Source organism: Hemitrygon akajei, chromosome 12 (genome assembly GCF_048418815.1).
Source record: "Hemitrygon akajei chromosome 12, sHemAka1.3, whole genome shotgun sequence".
Classification (NCBI taxonomy): domain Eukaryota; kingdom Metazoa; phylum Chordata; class Chondrichthyes; order Myliobatiformes; family Dasyatidae; genus Hemitrygon; species Hemitrygon akajei.
In genome coordinates, this window is record NC_133135.1 from 55,436,722 (window position 1) to 55,452,323 (window position 15,602).

The window sequence follows — 15,602 nt, forward strand, 5'->3', positions numbered from 1 at the left end:
ACTAATGCAACAGATTGGAGGAAATGCAAGTGAATTGTTGATACATCCAGAAGAATAATCTAATACTTTTACTGATTTAAGTCTACATCCTCTAACCAACTCCCTTACCAAGGGAAATACATTCTTCCTATCATGTTGAGGTGTATCACAATTCTGCACAACTTGGTTAAACTTTCCCCCGTTTTACATGTGACAAATTAAATAATCCCAACTAAGTCAAAATCTCAACACTATAATTTACTTGCCTGCTAAAATACTTTGCATGCTCACTACTCCTATCACATGCTTCTTATAGAATAATGCCCAGAGCAGTCCATGATGTCCCCGATATAGCCTTGGTGTTTTAGTCTAATGTGATATTGCTGCTCATGTCTTCAATACCTTGGCTGATAAAAAAATATATACTTTAAGAAATGAGTTCCGCATATTGTGTCACTTACATTAATGTTGTTAATTCACATTTACTCCCTTCAATTGTGAATGTTATAATAGTAGGTTACTCCTCTGTTATTTGCCCTTTACTATGATCTTGCTAAGACCAGAATGGGTCACAATATGACCAAACAGAACTAGGCCACTTGACCCATGATTTATTATCCCTCTCAATCCCAATCCCCTGCTTTCTCCCCTTAACCTTTGACCCCTGGGTCAATCAAGAAGCTATCAACCTCCACTATAAATATTCCCAATGACTCTGTCTCCAAGTCTGTATGTGGCAATTAATTCCACAGTTTCACCATCCTCTGGCTAAAGAAATTAATCTTCATCTCTGTTCCAAAGGTTTGTACTTGTATTCTGAGGCTGTGTCCTCTGGTCCGAAACTCCCTCACTATAGGAAACATCCCCCCCCCACTCTATCAAGGCCTTTCAATATGAGATCCTCCCTCATTCTTTTAAACTCCAATGAGTACAGGCTCAGAGCCAACAAATGCTCCTCATATATTAACCCTCTCATTGTCATGAACCCGCTTCAGACTCTCCCCAATGCCAGCACATCCTTTCTCAGATAAGGGGTCCAAAACTGCTCTGATGAATGCTCTATAAAGCCTCAGCATTGCATCCTTCCTTTTATATTCTTATGCTCTTGAAGTGAATGCCAGCATTGCACCACTTTCCTTATCACCAGCTCAACCTGCAAGTTAACTTTGCACTTCAAATTTCTGAACTTTCTTCCTGTTTAGAAAATTGTCTACACCTTTAGTCCTTCTACTAAAATGCAAGACCATACACTTCCCGACACCATAATCCATCTGCCACTTCTTTTCTCATTCTCCTAATCTCTGTAAGTCCTTTTGCACACTCCCTGCTTCCTCCACTCTACCTGCCCCTCCACCTATCTTTGTATTTTCCACAAACTTGGCTGCAGAGCCATCAATTCTGTCATCCAAATCACTGACATATAATGCAAAGAGAAGTTGTCCCAACACTAGTCACCGGCAGCCAACCAGATCCTGGAACTCTTTCACTAACAATGTGGAGGGTATAATCAGACCACAGGGACTATAGCAGTTCAAGAAGAGACGTGGCCACTACCATTGCAAGGGAAATTATGGGTGGCCTGTAAAGTTCGCATTCCTTGAAGCTGTGAAGCAGAAGCACTGGCAACTGAAGATGATAACAGAACAAAACTGATCGATCCTGGATACACCTAAGAGTGTGTCTGATCTCACCTTTGACTGAACTTAAAGGACACTATTATAGACTTGCAAGATAACAGAAAGCTAGCCAGCACATCAATATGAAACTGCAATGCCGATGTTGGAAACATGCTGAAGGTCAGATGCAAGGGCATCTGGTCTCTTGCTGTAGTCTAGGACTCACTGTTGTTCCAAGGTGCACTCCTTAAGTTGCCAAGCCAAAAGATTGCTTATATTCCACCTATGAGCCCTCAGCTTCTTGCCAGACAAAGCTGATGCACATAAAATGACTTATTCATTTGAGTGGAATTGTTATTCAATTTTAAGATATATTATTTCTTCATTATTTCAATGCATATTAATGTTTCCAACTATTTACCAATAATTTCACATGTCTAAATAAATGCATTAATTTTTATTTTAAAATATATTATCATTAAAAAAACTATTTGTGTTAATTTTCAACAGTTTTGAAATTACTCTGACCATTTTATAGAAACTGAAAAGATCACCGACAATATGAACCGTCAGAAACCTATCAGGATAGTTTGCGGGCAGATCCTGCCACTTGGTTGTTGCCCACTGAAAGGGCACCATGGCAACTCCACGGCAGTGCATTAACATTTGATTAATTGCAAAAATATCCCCCTTCCCTACATGGCAGATATGTCTGAGATCAGAGAGCATACTTCTAAAGCAAGGACAAATAAGCTCACAGGGGACCCAAGGAGTACATTTTTAAACTGAGGATTTGATTGCAATCTGGATCATACTGTCTAACAAAATACTGGAAGCAGACATCCATACAAAATTTAAGCATCCGGACAGTAAATTCAATGTCACGGCATAGTAGGTTGTAGGCCAGGCACTGGTAAATGGGATTCATATAAGCATATACCTGAAGGTCAGCATGGACATGGAAGAAAGAAGTATGTGTACCCAGGCTGCATGACACAATGACTATGTTAAGTGTAAAAAATAATGTTGGTGGTGACCACTAGATGCATGTTGGGATCTGTGCACTAGTCCAATAGTTAAAACATTAGAATATGCACTAAAGAGTAATTATAGTTCTTGTAATATAATAGGCACTGAATATATACTTATATGTTTTACAAAAGAAAGCAATTCATTACCTTCCAAAATTAGCTGGAAGAAATTCCAGAAATGCATCATTTAAGTAGAGCTGCATTAAATTCAACAGTTGGGTGAATCCATCTGGAAGTCTGAAATAATTGGGAAAAATTGTGATTAATACTTGCAATTTCTGAAAAAACTATTTAAAATAATCAACCTCAATGAGACATAAATGCAGTGTTCTTTAACTCTTAACAGCCTTTACAAAATTACAAAATTTAACACAAGTTCTGTTGTATTTTATCTATTTAGAAAATTCTATTACCCAGTCAGAAACAAACTTTACTCAATAAATTGTTGCAGATTAAGCTATAAGCTTCAACTTCAACCATATGGGAGTTACTTTGATCCTTAAAGTTTCTGATTGGTGTAGTTAAGTCTCTCCTATTTTTCTGTTCTATACTGAATATATTCTCCTCAGGTCCTATAGTATGAAGAAACTAAACATATTGAAATTTGCAATTAATTTGAACAAGATGAAACTGTTGGATCCAATTATTTCTGATCAATTGTTTAGCCACAAATTAAAACAACAAGGCTACATCTAGGAATTAGCCTCATAGAGAAGAACAGGGTTTCCCTTCCTCCACCATTGGTGCTGTCCTCACATGCATCTCCCCCACTTGCTCCATCTTAAAAGGGCTAATCTCTTGTCCTCACATACCACCCCATGAGCCTCCGCATCCAAAACATCATTCTCTGCAACTTCTGCCATCTTCAACGTAATCCTGCTCCCAAAAACATCTTTACCTTCCCCCTCCACCCCCACTCTATACTTGGATAGGGGTCACTCCCTTGTTTATTTGTCCCTTCCAACTAATCTCACTCCTGGCACATATCTTTGCAAGTGACAGAAATGCTCATCTGCCAACTTACCTCCTCCCTCACCTCCATTCAGGGCCCCAAACATTCCTTCCAGCTGAGGCAACTCTTCAACTGCTAAGCTGGTGGGGCTGTCCATTGTGTCTAGTGCTCCTGATGCGGTCTCACTTTCATTAGTGAGACCTTAATTAAATTGGCGGAATGCTTTGTTGAGTACCTCCACTCCATCCGCAACAAGCGGAATTTCCTGGTGGCCAATCATTTTAATTTCTATCCCCATTCCTGTTCTGACATCTTGGTCCACACCCTCCTCTTCTGTCACAGAGGCCACTCTCAGGGTGGAGGAGCAACACCTCATATTCTGTTGAGGTAGCCTCCAACTTGATGGCATGAACATTGATTTATCCTTCTGGTAATTTTTTTAAAATGTTCCCCTCCCCTTCCCTCTTCTTCTATTCCCCATTCTGGCCTCTTGCTTCCTTTCCCCACCTGCCTATCATCTCTCCCTGTTGCCCCTCCTTCTTCCCTTTCACCCATAGTCCACTCTCCTCTCCTATTAGATTCCTTCTTCTCCAGCCCCCTACCTGGCTTCACCTATCACCTTGTATCTTGTCCTTCTTACCCCTCACTTTTTATTCTGGCATCTTTCCCCTTCCTTTCTAATTCTGATGAAGGGTCTCAGCCTGAAGCATCGACTGCTTATTCATTTCCATAGATGCTGCCTGATCTGCTGAGTTCCTCTAGCATTTTGTGTGTGTTGCTCACAGAAAAGAGCTTTACCCATGCAGATCCCTGCTTGGGAAACAGGCAAAATACTCTACCTTTAATTCCTTTATCTCTCTAAGGGGCATTTCCAACTGAGTGTGAATGCATGGTCCATTAGGTTACATAGAGTATAGATTTACCTTTTAAATAATAGCTAGAGATTTACAGGTGAATTTTTAATACTGGATTAAAAGCATTTTTGATGCTTAAATCAATCTTACAGACATTACACAACTTGCATAGGAAAAAAAGCTGTTTGCCATGAAATTGAGTGACGTCTTCAAATGTATTCAATCAGAAAGTTTGTTCATTGGTCTACCACCAAGAAATTTACTGGACAAGGAGTCCTTGAACATTCAAGGTCTTGCTTTTATGTTCCCCCACTACTGAGAATGTAAAGAAAAATAAATTTGGGATTGGTGTGCTAGTGAGGCTGAGTAGTGGCACATGTGGCAGGAGAAGTAATGCTGAATCAAACTTGAGGGATGATGTGAAGGCCTCCACCTGCAGCTTGTATGGCAAAACATACACCATTGAGGACATGAAACCATTGTCGAGGAGTGTACTGCATTTGTCCATTAATGCACAAATTCTTGCAATTTACAGGAAGCCTCTGCTTTTCAATTATATTGATTTTTCATGGAAAATTGGATTACACAACAAACAAAAATGTGGTTTGACATGCCTGGGAAAAGGATTCAGGTTGTCTACTGTAACTATGCCAAACATAATCTCCTATCAGGTCCCCCTCAGACTCAGCCACTCCTGTAGAAACCACGCAAGCTTGTTCAACTTCTCTTCATAGCACATGCTCTCTGATTCAGGCAGCATCCTAGTAAACCACCTTGCACCCTCTCCAAAGCCTTGACATCCTTTCTGTAATAGGGCGACCAGAATTTAACGCAATACTCCAGATGCAGCCGAACCAAAGTTTGATGAAGTCGCAACAGAACTGACTCAAACTCAGTCATTCAACTAATAAAGGCAAGTGTGCTATGCACTTACTTCACTACCCTATAAACTCCTACTGCTGTAATTCCTCATGATTCCCATCACTTGTTTCAAATATATTCAGAGACTGAATCTGATAAAGGAAGATTAACTAATGTGACCCTGTATCTAAAAGAGGTTTGCAGAATGGCAGACGAGTTGAGGCAGGATAAATGCTGACAAGCTACTTCCTTTGCTGGAGATCTCAGGATGAAGGGATATTGCTTCCTGATAGGCCAGGTGAAAACCCAAAAGAATCAGTCAAGATGTTACTGAATATGGAAGCAGGATTGAGAAGCCATGGAGAATTTTCCTGTCAGTTTCTTAAAATTTTAAGCCATACTGCAGCTAGCTTTGTGGCATAATCTAACTCAGATAAGTGACTCTCTGTATAGTTGAGACTCTGACAGGGATCTCTGAGAAACAGCACCAGTCATATCCTTCCAAGTACATGTCCTTTGTCTATACTCTAGGGTTCATTCAGTTCCCCAATCTGGGCAGTTATGCCATCTAGTTCAGAACACTTGTCCAGCATTTGACTGAACACTATAGTGTAGATAAAATGTAAAAAAACATAGATAATTCAGCACATTTCCATATTCACAAAAAAGTTGCACATGTCCTTTTGCTTCACTCCAAGGAGGCAGGCCACCTAACTCACTTGGAAATGGGATTAACACTGGCTTCGATGACTGATAAGTATTTACAGCATTTAATATTTTCTGGAAAATCTTGAATACCTGTAGGAAAAATAAAAATGATTATTTTCTGAACTGAAAGCAATGTTAATAAAAAGACACACTATTCACAAGACAGAAATATTTCAATACCTATCACTTTGCTTTCTCCAAAATATATTTTCCAAAAACCATCATGTATGCATTTAAATTAGTCTTGCTGTTAGTCCTATTATCAAAAAGATAGAGTAACTGAGCAACATTTGAGGAATTTTTAAAAAATTTACCTCTGTGTGTTCCTCCTCCCCTGACATTCTCTGTACTTTGTGAAGTGCCCATTCGTTCTGTGTGGCCCAAGGTGACCAACACATGTACTATTGCTAAAACTATGCTGAGTTTCTGGAATTCTCTATAGGATAGGGACACCACTGGCACAGCTGATGTTTATTTACCATTTGTAATTAACTTTGAATAGAAGGTGCAAGCTGCCTTCTTGAAGTTCTGTGTCCTTACAGTGAATGTGTATGGACAATGTGCTGTTGACCAGTAATGCGTATTTAAGTGGTTAAGGACATAGAGGAGGAGTCTGTTTCCACAGGATATCTTCACCATTTTTTAGTTTCCAAGGTTTTGGTGTTTAAGTTATGCACTGAGCTTTGTAGCAGTCACCTGCCTACCTTAATTACCCTTGAGGTGGTGGAGTTGGTGAGCTGCCTTCTTGAACTGCTGCACCCCGATGTGCAGGGAGGGGCTTTTAGGGTCTCTGATAGAGGTCACAGATTTGGAAGATGCTGCCTGAGAAGTCTTTGTGGGTTGTTGCGGCCTGCGTGTGTCAGTGATGGAGTGCAGTAATGGTTGTGGATAGGTGCCTAATAATCCACCTGCTAAGTTTCAAAATCCTTCAGTATTGTTGAAGCTGTGCACATCCAAGCGAGTGGAGAGCAGTGCCTTGCACTCCTGGATTGAGCCTTACAGGTGGTGGGCAGACAGGGGAGTTACAAAGAACTGAAATTAAGCAGCCATCCCCTTTTCTGACCCAATGATAGAGAGAAGTTTATTGTTGGAGCAGCTCATGCCAATGGACCTACGTAATAGTCTTGAGGCACTTGTGAAGTGATCTCCTGGGGCTTAGAATGCTGGCCCTCTGATGACTCTTGTTAGCTACTTAATTGTAAACTTTATAATTGATTAGTGTGGCAGAGCTGTGTGTTGTTCCTTTGATTGTTTCACTGTCACTGGCTTGGTGTATTTTTCATTACACCTGATTCCTTATACATCACTCACTGAACTAGAGTTGCTATGCAGGCATGGTGGAAGGGATCAAGTGAAGGATGGGTTTTGCCAAGAGGTTAAAGATTGTGGAAGAATACAATCTGCTGCTGCTGGTTGTTCATAGAAGGTGATAAATGCTGTTTTGAACTGCTCTTTACACAGGATCAGACAGCAATCGTTACAGGGGAAAGATTTAATGGGAAGCTGAAGGACAGAATCTTATTTACACATATGGTGGGTGGTATCTATGTGGAATGAACTGTCAAAAGAATTGCTTGAGGAAGATACCTTTTAAAAACCCAAGAGAAAATCTGCAGATGCTCGAAATCCAAACAAAACACACAAAATGCTAGAGGAACTCAGCAGGCCAGGCAGTTTCTATGAAAAAGAGTACAGTCAACGTTTCAGGGTGAGACTCATCATCAGGACTGGGGAAAAAGTTGTAGAGTCAGAGTAAAAAAGTGGAGAGGGGAGGGGGAGAAGAACAACAACGTGAGAGGTGAAACCGGGGAGGCGGTGGGGGGGGGGGGGGTGTGGGTGAAGTGCTGTGAAGTCGATTAGTGAAATAGATACAGGGCTGGAGAACAGGAAATCTGATAGGAGAGGATAGAGTGCCATGAAAGAAAGAAAAGTGGGACGTTCACCAGAGGGAGATGACGGGCGGGTAAGGAGATAAGGGGAGAGAGGGAAATGGGAATGGTGAAGAAAGAGGGGGTCATCACCAGAAGTTTGAGAAATCGATGTTCATGCCATCAGGTTGGTGGCCGCCCGGACGGGATACACGGTGGTGCTACTCCAACCTGAGTATGGCCTTATTGCAATAGTAGAGAAGGCCATGGAATGACATGTTGGAATGGGAATGGGAAATAGAATTAAAATGTGGGGGCCACTGGGAGATTACGCCTTTTCTGGCGGATGGACTGTAGAGGCTCAGTGAAGCGGTCTCCCAATCTGCGTCATGTCTCACTGACATAAAGAAGGCCACACTGGAAGCACCGGATACATCAGACGACCCCAACAGACTCACAGGTGAGGTGTTGCCTCACATGGAAGGACTGTTTGGGGCCCCAAATAGCAGTGTGGGAGGTGGCGAAGGGGCAGGTGTAGCACTTTTTCCGCTACAAGGACAAGTGCCAGGAGGGACGAATGGACAAGTGAGTCACATAGGGACCGATCCCTGCGGAAAGCAAAACGTGGGGAGAAGGGAAAGATGTGCTTGGTGATGGGGTCCTGCTGGAGATGGCAGAAGTTATGGAGAGTTCTGTGCTGGATGCAGAGGTTGGTGGGGTGGTGGGTGAGGACAAGGGGAACCCTATCCCTGGTGGGGTGACAGGAGGATGGGGTGAGGGCAAATGTGTGCAGAATAGAAGAGATGCAGTTGAGGGCAGCATTGATGGTGGAGGAAAGGAAGCTCCTTTCTCCCAATCTATGTCGGGTCTCACTGATATACAGGAGGCCGCACTGGGAGCACTGGACGCAGTACATGATCACAAACGACTCACAGGTGAAGTGTCACCTCACCTGGAAGGACTGTTTGGGGCCCTGAATGACTTCCCACTGGCCACCCATTTTAATTCCATTTCTCATTCCCATTCTGACATGTCAGTCCATGGCCTCGTCTACTGATACAATGAGGCCACACTCAGGTTGGGGAAGCAAAACCATATATTCCGTCTGGGTAGCCCCAACCTGATGGCCTGAACATCGATTTCTCAAACTATCGGTAACACAGCCTCACCCCCCTTCACCTTTCCCCGTCCCCTGTTCCCTCTCTTACCTAATCTCCTTGCTCGCTCATCACCTCCCTCTGGTGCTCCTCCCTCCTTTTCTTTCTTCCATGGCCTTCTGTCCTCTCCTATCAGATTCCCCCTTCTCCAGCCCTGTATCATTTTCACCAATCGACTTCCCAGCTCTTTACTTCATCCCTCCCCTTCCCAGCTTCACCTATCACCTTGTCTTTCTCCCTCCCCTCCCTCATCTATTAAATCTATTCATTTTTTTTTCTCCAGTCCTGCTGAAGGGTCTCAGCCCAAAACGTCTCAGCTCTTTCCCATAGATGTTGCCTGCCCTGCTGAGTTTCTCCAGCTTTTTGTGCGTGCTGCTGAGTCCTTCCAACATTTTCTATTTCAAAATTTACAGTATTTGCATTTTTTTTGTTATTTTAATTTAGGGCTCCAATACATTATTCTGCTAATAAAGGAGCATTATGCAAAAGGGTATTGGGACGGATCTGATTATTTCATAGTGATTGAGGTAACAGAATTTTGAAATTGTGTACATGCTGATTAAAAAAAAGTCTGGCTGATTTTCACAAGGACAGTCATGAATATATACAGTCCCATTGCAATCGTAGTTAGTCATATGGAATAGTGGGTTTACTTACAGAGCCAATAGAACAGCATTTATAGGCATTCTTAAATCTTAGAAGAATTTGTACTTAGCATAAATGTTCCTGTGCTGCCTGAATATTAATCCTGGCTGAAAAAAACTAGAAAAGTCCTAAAATATGGATCAATACAATCATAAATATAGTAGTTTATACTCATCTTTAATCTGTACCAGCAGAGAAGTTCACCTATTCACATTTGGTAAAATACCTACTCTCCACCCCTCACTATTTTCATGAAAGCTTTAACTTCCAATATAGAAGGCATGGAGGCTCACTATCTGCCAGATCAAATCTTCAGATGATTATCCTATGTCCGGAAAATACACAGCATGATTTTATTTTTAAGCCTTAAGGCCACAAGCTAAAAAGAAAATAATTGTCTTTGGAAATGAAGGCTTTAAAATTACTGCTTATGTTACAGGCAAATCAGAATATTATAGTGTTTTCCGATTACAATGATGCATCTTTTTACAAAAAATTAAGTGGTATAATGCCTTCTTTGAGAACGGGAGCACCTTACTATCATTTCGCACACAAGGAGCATTTACTACCATAAAGCTATTTGGCAAACCTTGATCTGCCAGTTCACAACTTTAAGGATGAAAATTGTATAAAAATGCACTATCGTGCAAATGTAATCATCCTTCAACACATTCCTTGCATCCCCAAAAAGTGGACTGCCAATCTTTTGTTTTCTGTTAGCTATTATACCTAGAAATTTATCCCATCTGTAGCACTAATGTAGTGAGTATCAACAACATTGCGCTGCAGTCTGCCCAAGAAGGTTTCTGCACTACTAATCAGAGATGAATTTCCTGACATACAGCTTCAAATGATGTGCTTGAAGATGGGAAATAACTTCAGAGTAGATGGATGAGGTGTTATGCAAGGGTTACCGGTGAATAGATAAATATTACAAATAACAAATGGAGCAATTCTGCAAGATGGGAAACTATGACACTTCCACAGTATTTACTTTTTTTCCTTTCCAACCTGAGCCTCTAAATACTTATCCATGAAAGAATATATTTATGGGAAGTATATGAGGTTCTGCACTTGCTACATTGCTTTTTAATTTTCTAGGGGTATCCGAAACACAACTTTATCCCAGTCAATTTAATGGACAGATCAATTCTTCACTTCAAATACCAATGAATTCCCAGAATTGGAACTTTGGACTGTGCTAGGTTAGCTCAACTCAACTAAATCTGGCTTCCAAATATTTTACTCAGTATATTGTGTCTTTTTAAAAAAACACATAATTTCAATCCCTTACAGTTATCAACTGTGAAAACTAGATTACTGCAGTTCTGAAAATCATTCAGGATAGATTGTTGATAAGCTAACACCAAAGGAGTGATTACATTGGTGACATAATAGTAATCAATTGTTGATCTGCACGGTATCATGAGCTGCAGTCTTCAGAAAAGGAAACCATTTAGCAATAAATTCATTGGAGTTACAGTTGAAACATATTGAAAGTAAAATACTATGTCAAAATGTATGTTTTATTCTTACCATTTTTGCTGATGTCTAGTTCTCTTAGATTCACCAAGCTGGCGATGCTGGTGGGCAGATTGGAAAGATCATTGTCTGGAACACTTAGTTTGCGGAGGGCTTGGCAGTTGAACAATTGCTGTAACATTGAGAAACAAATTACATGGGATGTTTCTCTTTCTCTGCTCTTTAAAGCTGAGTTCCATCGTTAATTATCTCCATGGATACTAGTAGTGCTACTAAAGCAACTTTAAAATGAATTTTCAGAATGATCCTTTGGAATTTTTTACAATGGAATATACTCATGACAACACTTATTAAAGAAACTTCCTTTTCCTTACACAACAAACAGAAAAAGAAACATTGTTTTCAGTTTAGGATAGAAGTAAAGCTTTGACACAGGTTGCTTGATGTTCCTATACCAGAGATATTATTGACAAAATTCTTTGAGGTCAACATGTCACTTACGGTTTAATTCACAATGGGAACATAAAATGGGGAGGTGCTACGATCACTATATTTAACAAAGTTTCAATATGTTATTGCATAATATACTTAAAAATGGACAGTGAAAATCTACTTTAATATTGACTTTTATATTATGACACTTCAAGGTATGTTATAAAATGATTAATTCAGATAGTGACACACTATTATATGACTGTGGTTGTACACAGTTTAATTATCTAAGCAATAAATTAATGAATTATGAATAACTTGTTTTTACTGATGGTTAAGGGACAGTTGTTGACTTAGACAAGTAATATTTCACAAGGTCATAACGTATCTTTGAATGAAGAATGCCTATCAGTCATTTGATCTTATTTTTCTAGAGCACTGGCCAGCCCTGAAATTAACACAGAGAGAAAAAAAACTGTGCCCCTTTTGATACAAAAATGGTGTACAAAGCATGATTTTGAGCACGTTTTGAAGTCTTTGTACACACTTTCTGTGGAAATTTCATCCTTCACAAACTAGACTGGGCACTTCACCCTAATACTAATACCATTTTCCCATCAAAGCTGGCACAAAGAATGATAACGCTGAAGTGTGAAGTATGTATTAATTAGCTACTGACAGAAAACGGATCAAAAGATAGTGACTTACAGACTTGCCTCATTAATTCACTGTTCAACAAGGAGTGAACAATGTGTAATTTAAACTGTATCCCCAGGATATCATTCTTCAGAATTAAGTTTTATTTATTTAAATGTTTTTGCTGGTAGTCCTGGAAACAGATTAAAGTTCTTGTGGATGATAAATGCAGTCCACATACACCTCACCGACTGTGCATTGACAGTGGAACATAGACACAAGGTGTGATCACCTTGTTCCAGTCTTATAGCAGGTTGCCCTTGTGAGATCTTGATGCTGGAGCTGCCTGTTCCCCAAATTCTCCTCAGTCAACCATATCCCATTGTTTGTCTCAGCTGTACAGCAAATGACTGCTGTTATCTGCCAAGCAAGTGCCAGTGATTGTGAAAGGTACAGGTGAGGTTTTAAAGTTTTTTAAAGCCACAAACCATGATAACAATTTCTTAAGAAAAGATTCCCCAAATTTTGTGAGAGCAAACACGAGGAAATCTGCCGATGCTGGAAATTCAAACAACACGCACAAAATGCTGGTGGGTCTCGGCCCAAAACGTCGACAGTGCTTCTCCTTATAGATGCTGCCTGGCCTGCTGTGTTCCACCAGCATTTTGTATGTGTTGTTTCCCAAATTTTGTGATATTTTAGTAACTTCTTAAGCATTAGAGCCAGACACAGCTCCTGCCCAGTATTGCACATATGTGAAAGTCTGATTTTTAGGCAGCTTTTCCATAATTGCACTATTTACATGCTTTTAGTATATACAAAGATTAGTGTTCTGGCCAACACCATTCATCTTATTGTCCAGTTGCTGAAGACAATATTTATATAAAAAATTGGCTGTTTCCTGTGATAGAGAAATCTACAATAAAGGGACATAAAACCAAACATAAGAGATCAAGAAGATGAAGCAGTGGAACCATTTTACATGAGGATTAGAGGATTTTGACTGCATGTGTCTGACATAGAAATCATGAAGTCATTTTGAGAGGATTGAGATATCATTAATAATCATTAATGGCTGAATGATGAGATCACTACAGAGATAGGAATCGAAGTAGGAGTAAGGCATGGATGCAAACTCTAATATTTAATGAGATCATAGCTTATCATTTACCTTAATACCTCCTGCTGTTGCTGGACATCTCACAGGTGGTGATGAATCACATTACCTGAACAATATGGGACACCTGACCGAGTGGTGCCACAACATAACCTACGGCTCAACGTTAGTAAAGGAGTTGATTGTTGATTTCAGGAAAGGGAAGGAGGACGAGTATACATTGGGGATCAGTGGTGGAAAGAGTCAGCAGCTTCACATTCTTGAGTATTAACATATCAGATAAACTGTCCTGGCCCAGCACATCGATGTAATCACTAGGATGATACACCAGCATCTTCCCTTCCTTAGGAGAATGACAATGTTGGACTTATCACTGATCACTTAAACAAACTTTGACATGTGTACTGTTGAAAGTATCTTGACATTGCATTCAAATGTGCAGGAATGTAAAAAGATGCAGAGAGTTGTGAACTAGGCCTAATACATGGAGACATCCTCCCTATCAACAGTAATAACTACAGGAGATCTGCCTCAAGAAGGCAAAACTCAAAGATTCCCATGATCTGGGGCATGCCATCTTTCTCCAGCCACCAACAGCCCAAGGTACAGGAGCCTGAAGTCCAGCACCACCGGGTTCAAGGACAGCTATTTCCCTTCAATCATTCTGTTACTGAGCCAACGAGCAAAACCCTAATCCCTTCAGTTCGGCAACACTATTACTACTACAGTCACTTTCCACTAAAATGGGTCTCCTTATTGCTCTGTGTTCACTCTGGTAAAAATTGTGTACGTCTTACATTTAATGAATGTTTTGCTTGTGAACATTGCTTATATGAAGCTATGAGCCTGTGATGCTGCTGCAAGTTTTACATTGCAAATATACATACATATGCTTGGGCATGTGAGTACAAACTCAACTTTGATTTAGAGAAATAACAATCATATCAAATGAAGCTATAATTCTTCACCTACGTTATAACAGTGATTACACTTCAAAATTAATTTGTTGGTTATGAATCATCTGAACATCTTGAGATCCTTTTTTCATACTATTTATTTTATAGTTTATAGCGATTTTTATGACTTTGCATTGTACTGTTGCTGCAAAAGGCAATAAATTTCATGACATGTAAGTCAGTGATAAACCTGATTTTTGTAATTCTATAAATCGCTACAAACTTTTGTTATAAAATACTATTATGCATGCATAATCAACAGGAAAAGCTTCCATCAACTTACAGGCAACATATTCTTTTTAGAAGATCATTGGAGAAAATTGTCAATTGCAGCAAGTTCCTTCAACATTTCAGCACTACAAATGTTTTTGGTGTAAGTGCTGCAGGTGGATGCTGGATAGGGTAGCATGGGAAATGGTGTAGGGTTGAGATCAGATGGGAATGTAAGTGTCAAGTTCACTATCAGGTCATGAATGTGTCAGATTACCGTATGTCCTCTGGGTAAGGAGGAGTTGAGAGGCCCAAATGGGAGCAGTATGAAAGATAATTTTTATACAATATACTGTATTCATTACATACAGTAAATACAATTTGGAGATGACTATTTCATTTATATTGTACTATCACATTAATACATTGCATTTCAATTTGTCAATGACACTCATGTTTCCTTCTAACAATGCCCATTGAAGCATTTGAAAGGCTGTTACACATAGCCCAGCCCTGCAGTGTCCAGTGATGACAAGACCCCAGGCTATGGTCCTTCACTTGATTTTGCAATGGGTTAACCGAGCTGTCGTGTTTCCCCCAACACAAAGCCTAGCACATTGGAAAATGCCAGTGAGCAATATTTACTTATGCACACCTCATTACTCTGAAAGACTAGCAAGTTTCGGGCACAACAAGTGTGTCTCGTATTGAATTGAAGATATTCCAGGTGCAGTTGATGTTTGGCTCAGTGAGCATTCCTGGGAAAAACCTCTACCGCACAGAGTCCTTTGCTGCCCAGATGCAAGGGCTACTGCATCCATTTCCAGAATTTCTCGCACGGTTCACGAAGATGTGATTGATGATTCCATCTGCATGGCAGCAATCTCAAGAACACTGTGCGAGGCATTCTGCCACATGACTTTGACAAACTGCTTGAGAGACCATCCCACAGTATCCATCGTCACCTTTGATAGAGTTATAGAACACTACAGCTCAGAAACAGGCCCTTCAGCCCATCTAATCCTCACGGACCTACTAATCTGCCTATTCCCATCAACCTGCACCTGATCCATACCCCTCTATATCCCATCCATGTAC

At 40.3% G+C, this 15,602-nt stretch overlaps 1 protein-coding gene across 18 annotated transcripts in view; it reads right to left on the reverse strand.

The window, feature by feature from the left end:
• lrrc7 (leucine rich repeat containing 7) overlaps positions 1-15,602 on the reverse strand; it is a 584,278-nt gene that overhangs the window by 221,365 nt on the left and 347,311 nt on the right. For all 18 annotated transcript variants that reach the window (XM_073063123.1, XM_073063125.1, XM_073063124.1 and 15 more), the window contains 3 exons: positions 11,208-11,325; positions 6,013-6,091; positions 2,774-2,863 (listed from right to left, as the gene is read on the reverse strand). In XM_073063123.1, the coding sequence (XP_072919224.1) occupies positions 2,774-2,863; positions 6,013-6,091; positions 11,208-11,325 (287 nt within the window). The remainder of the gene's footprint in view (positions 1-2,773; positions 2,864-6,012; positions 6,092-11,207; positions 11,326-15,602) is intronic.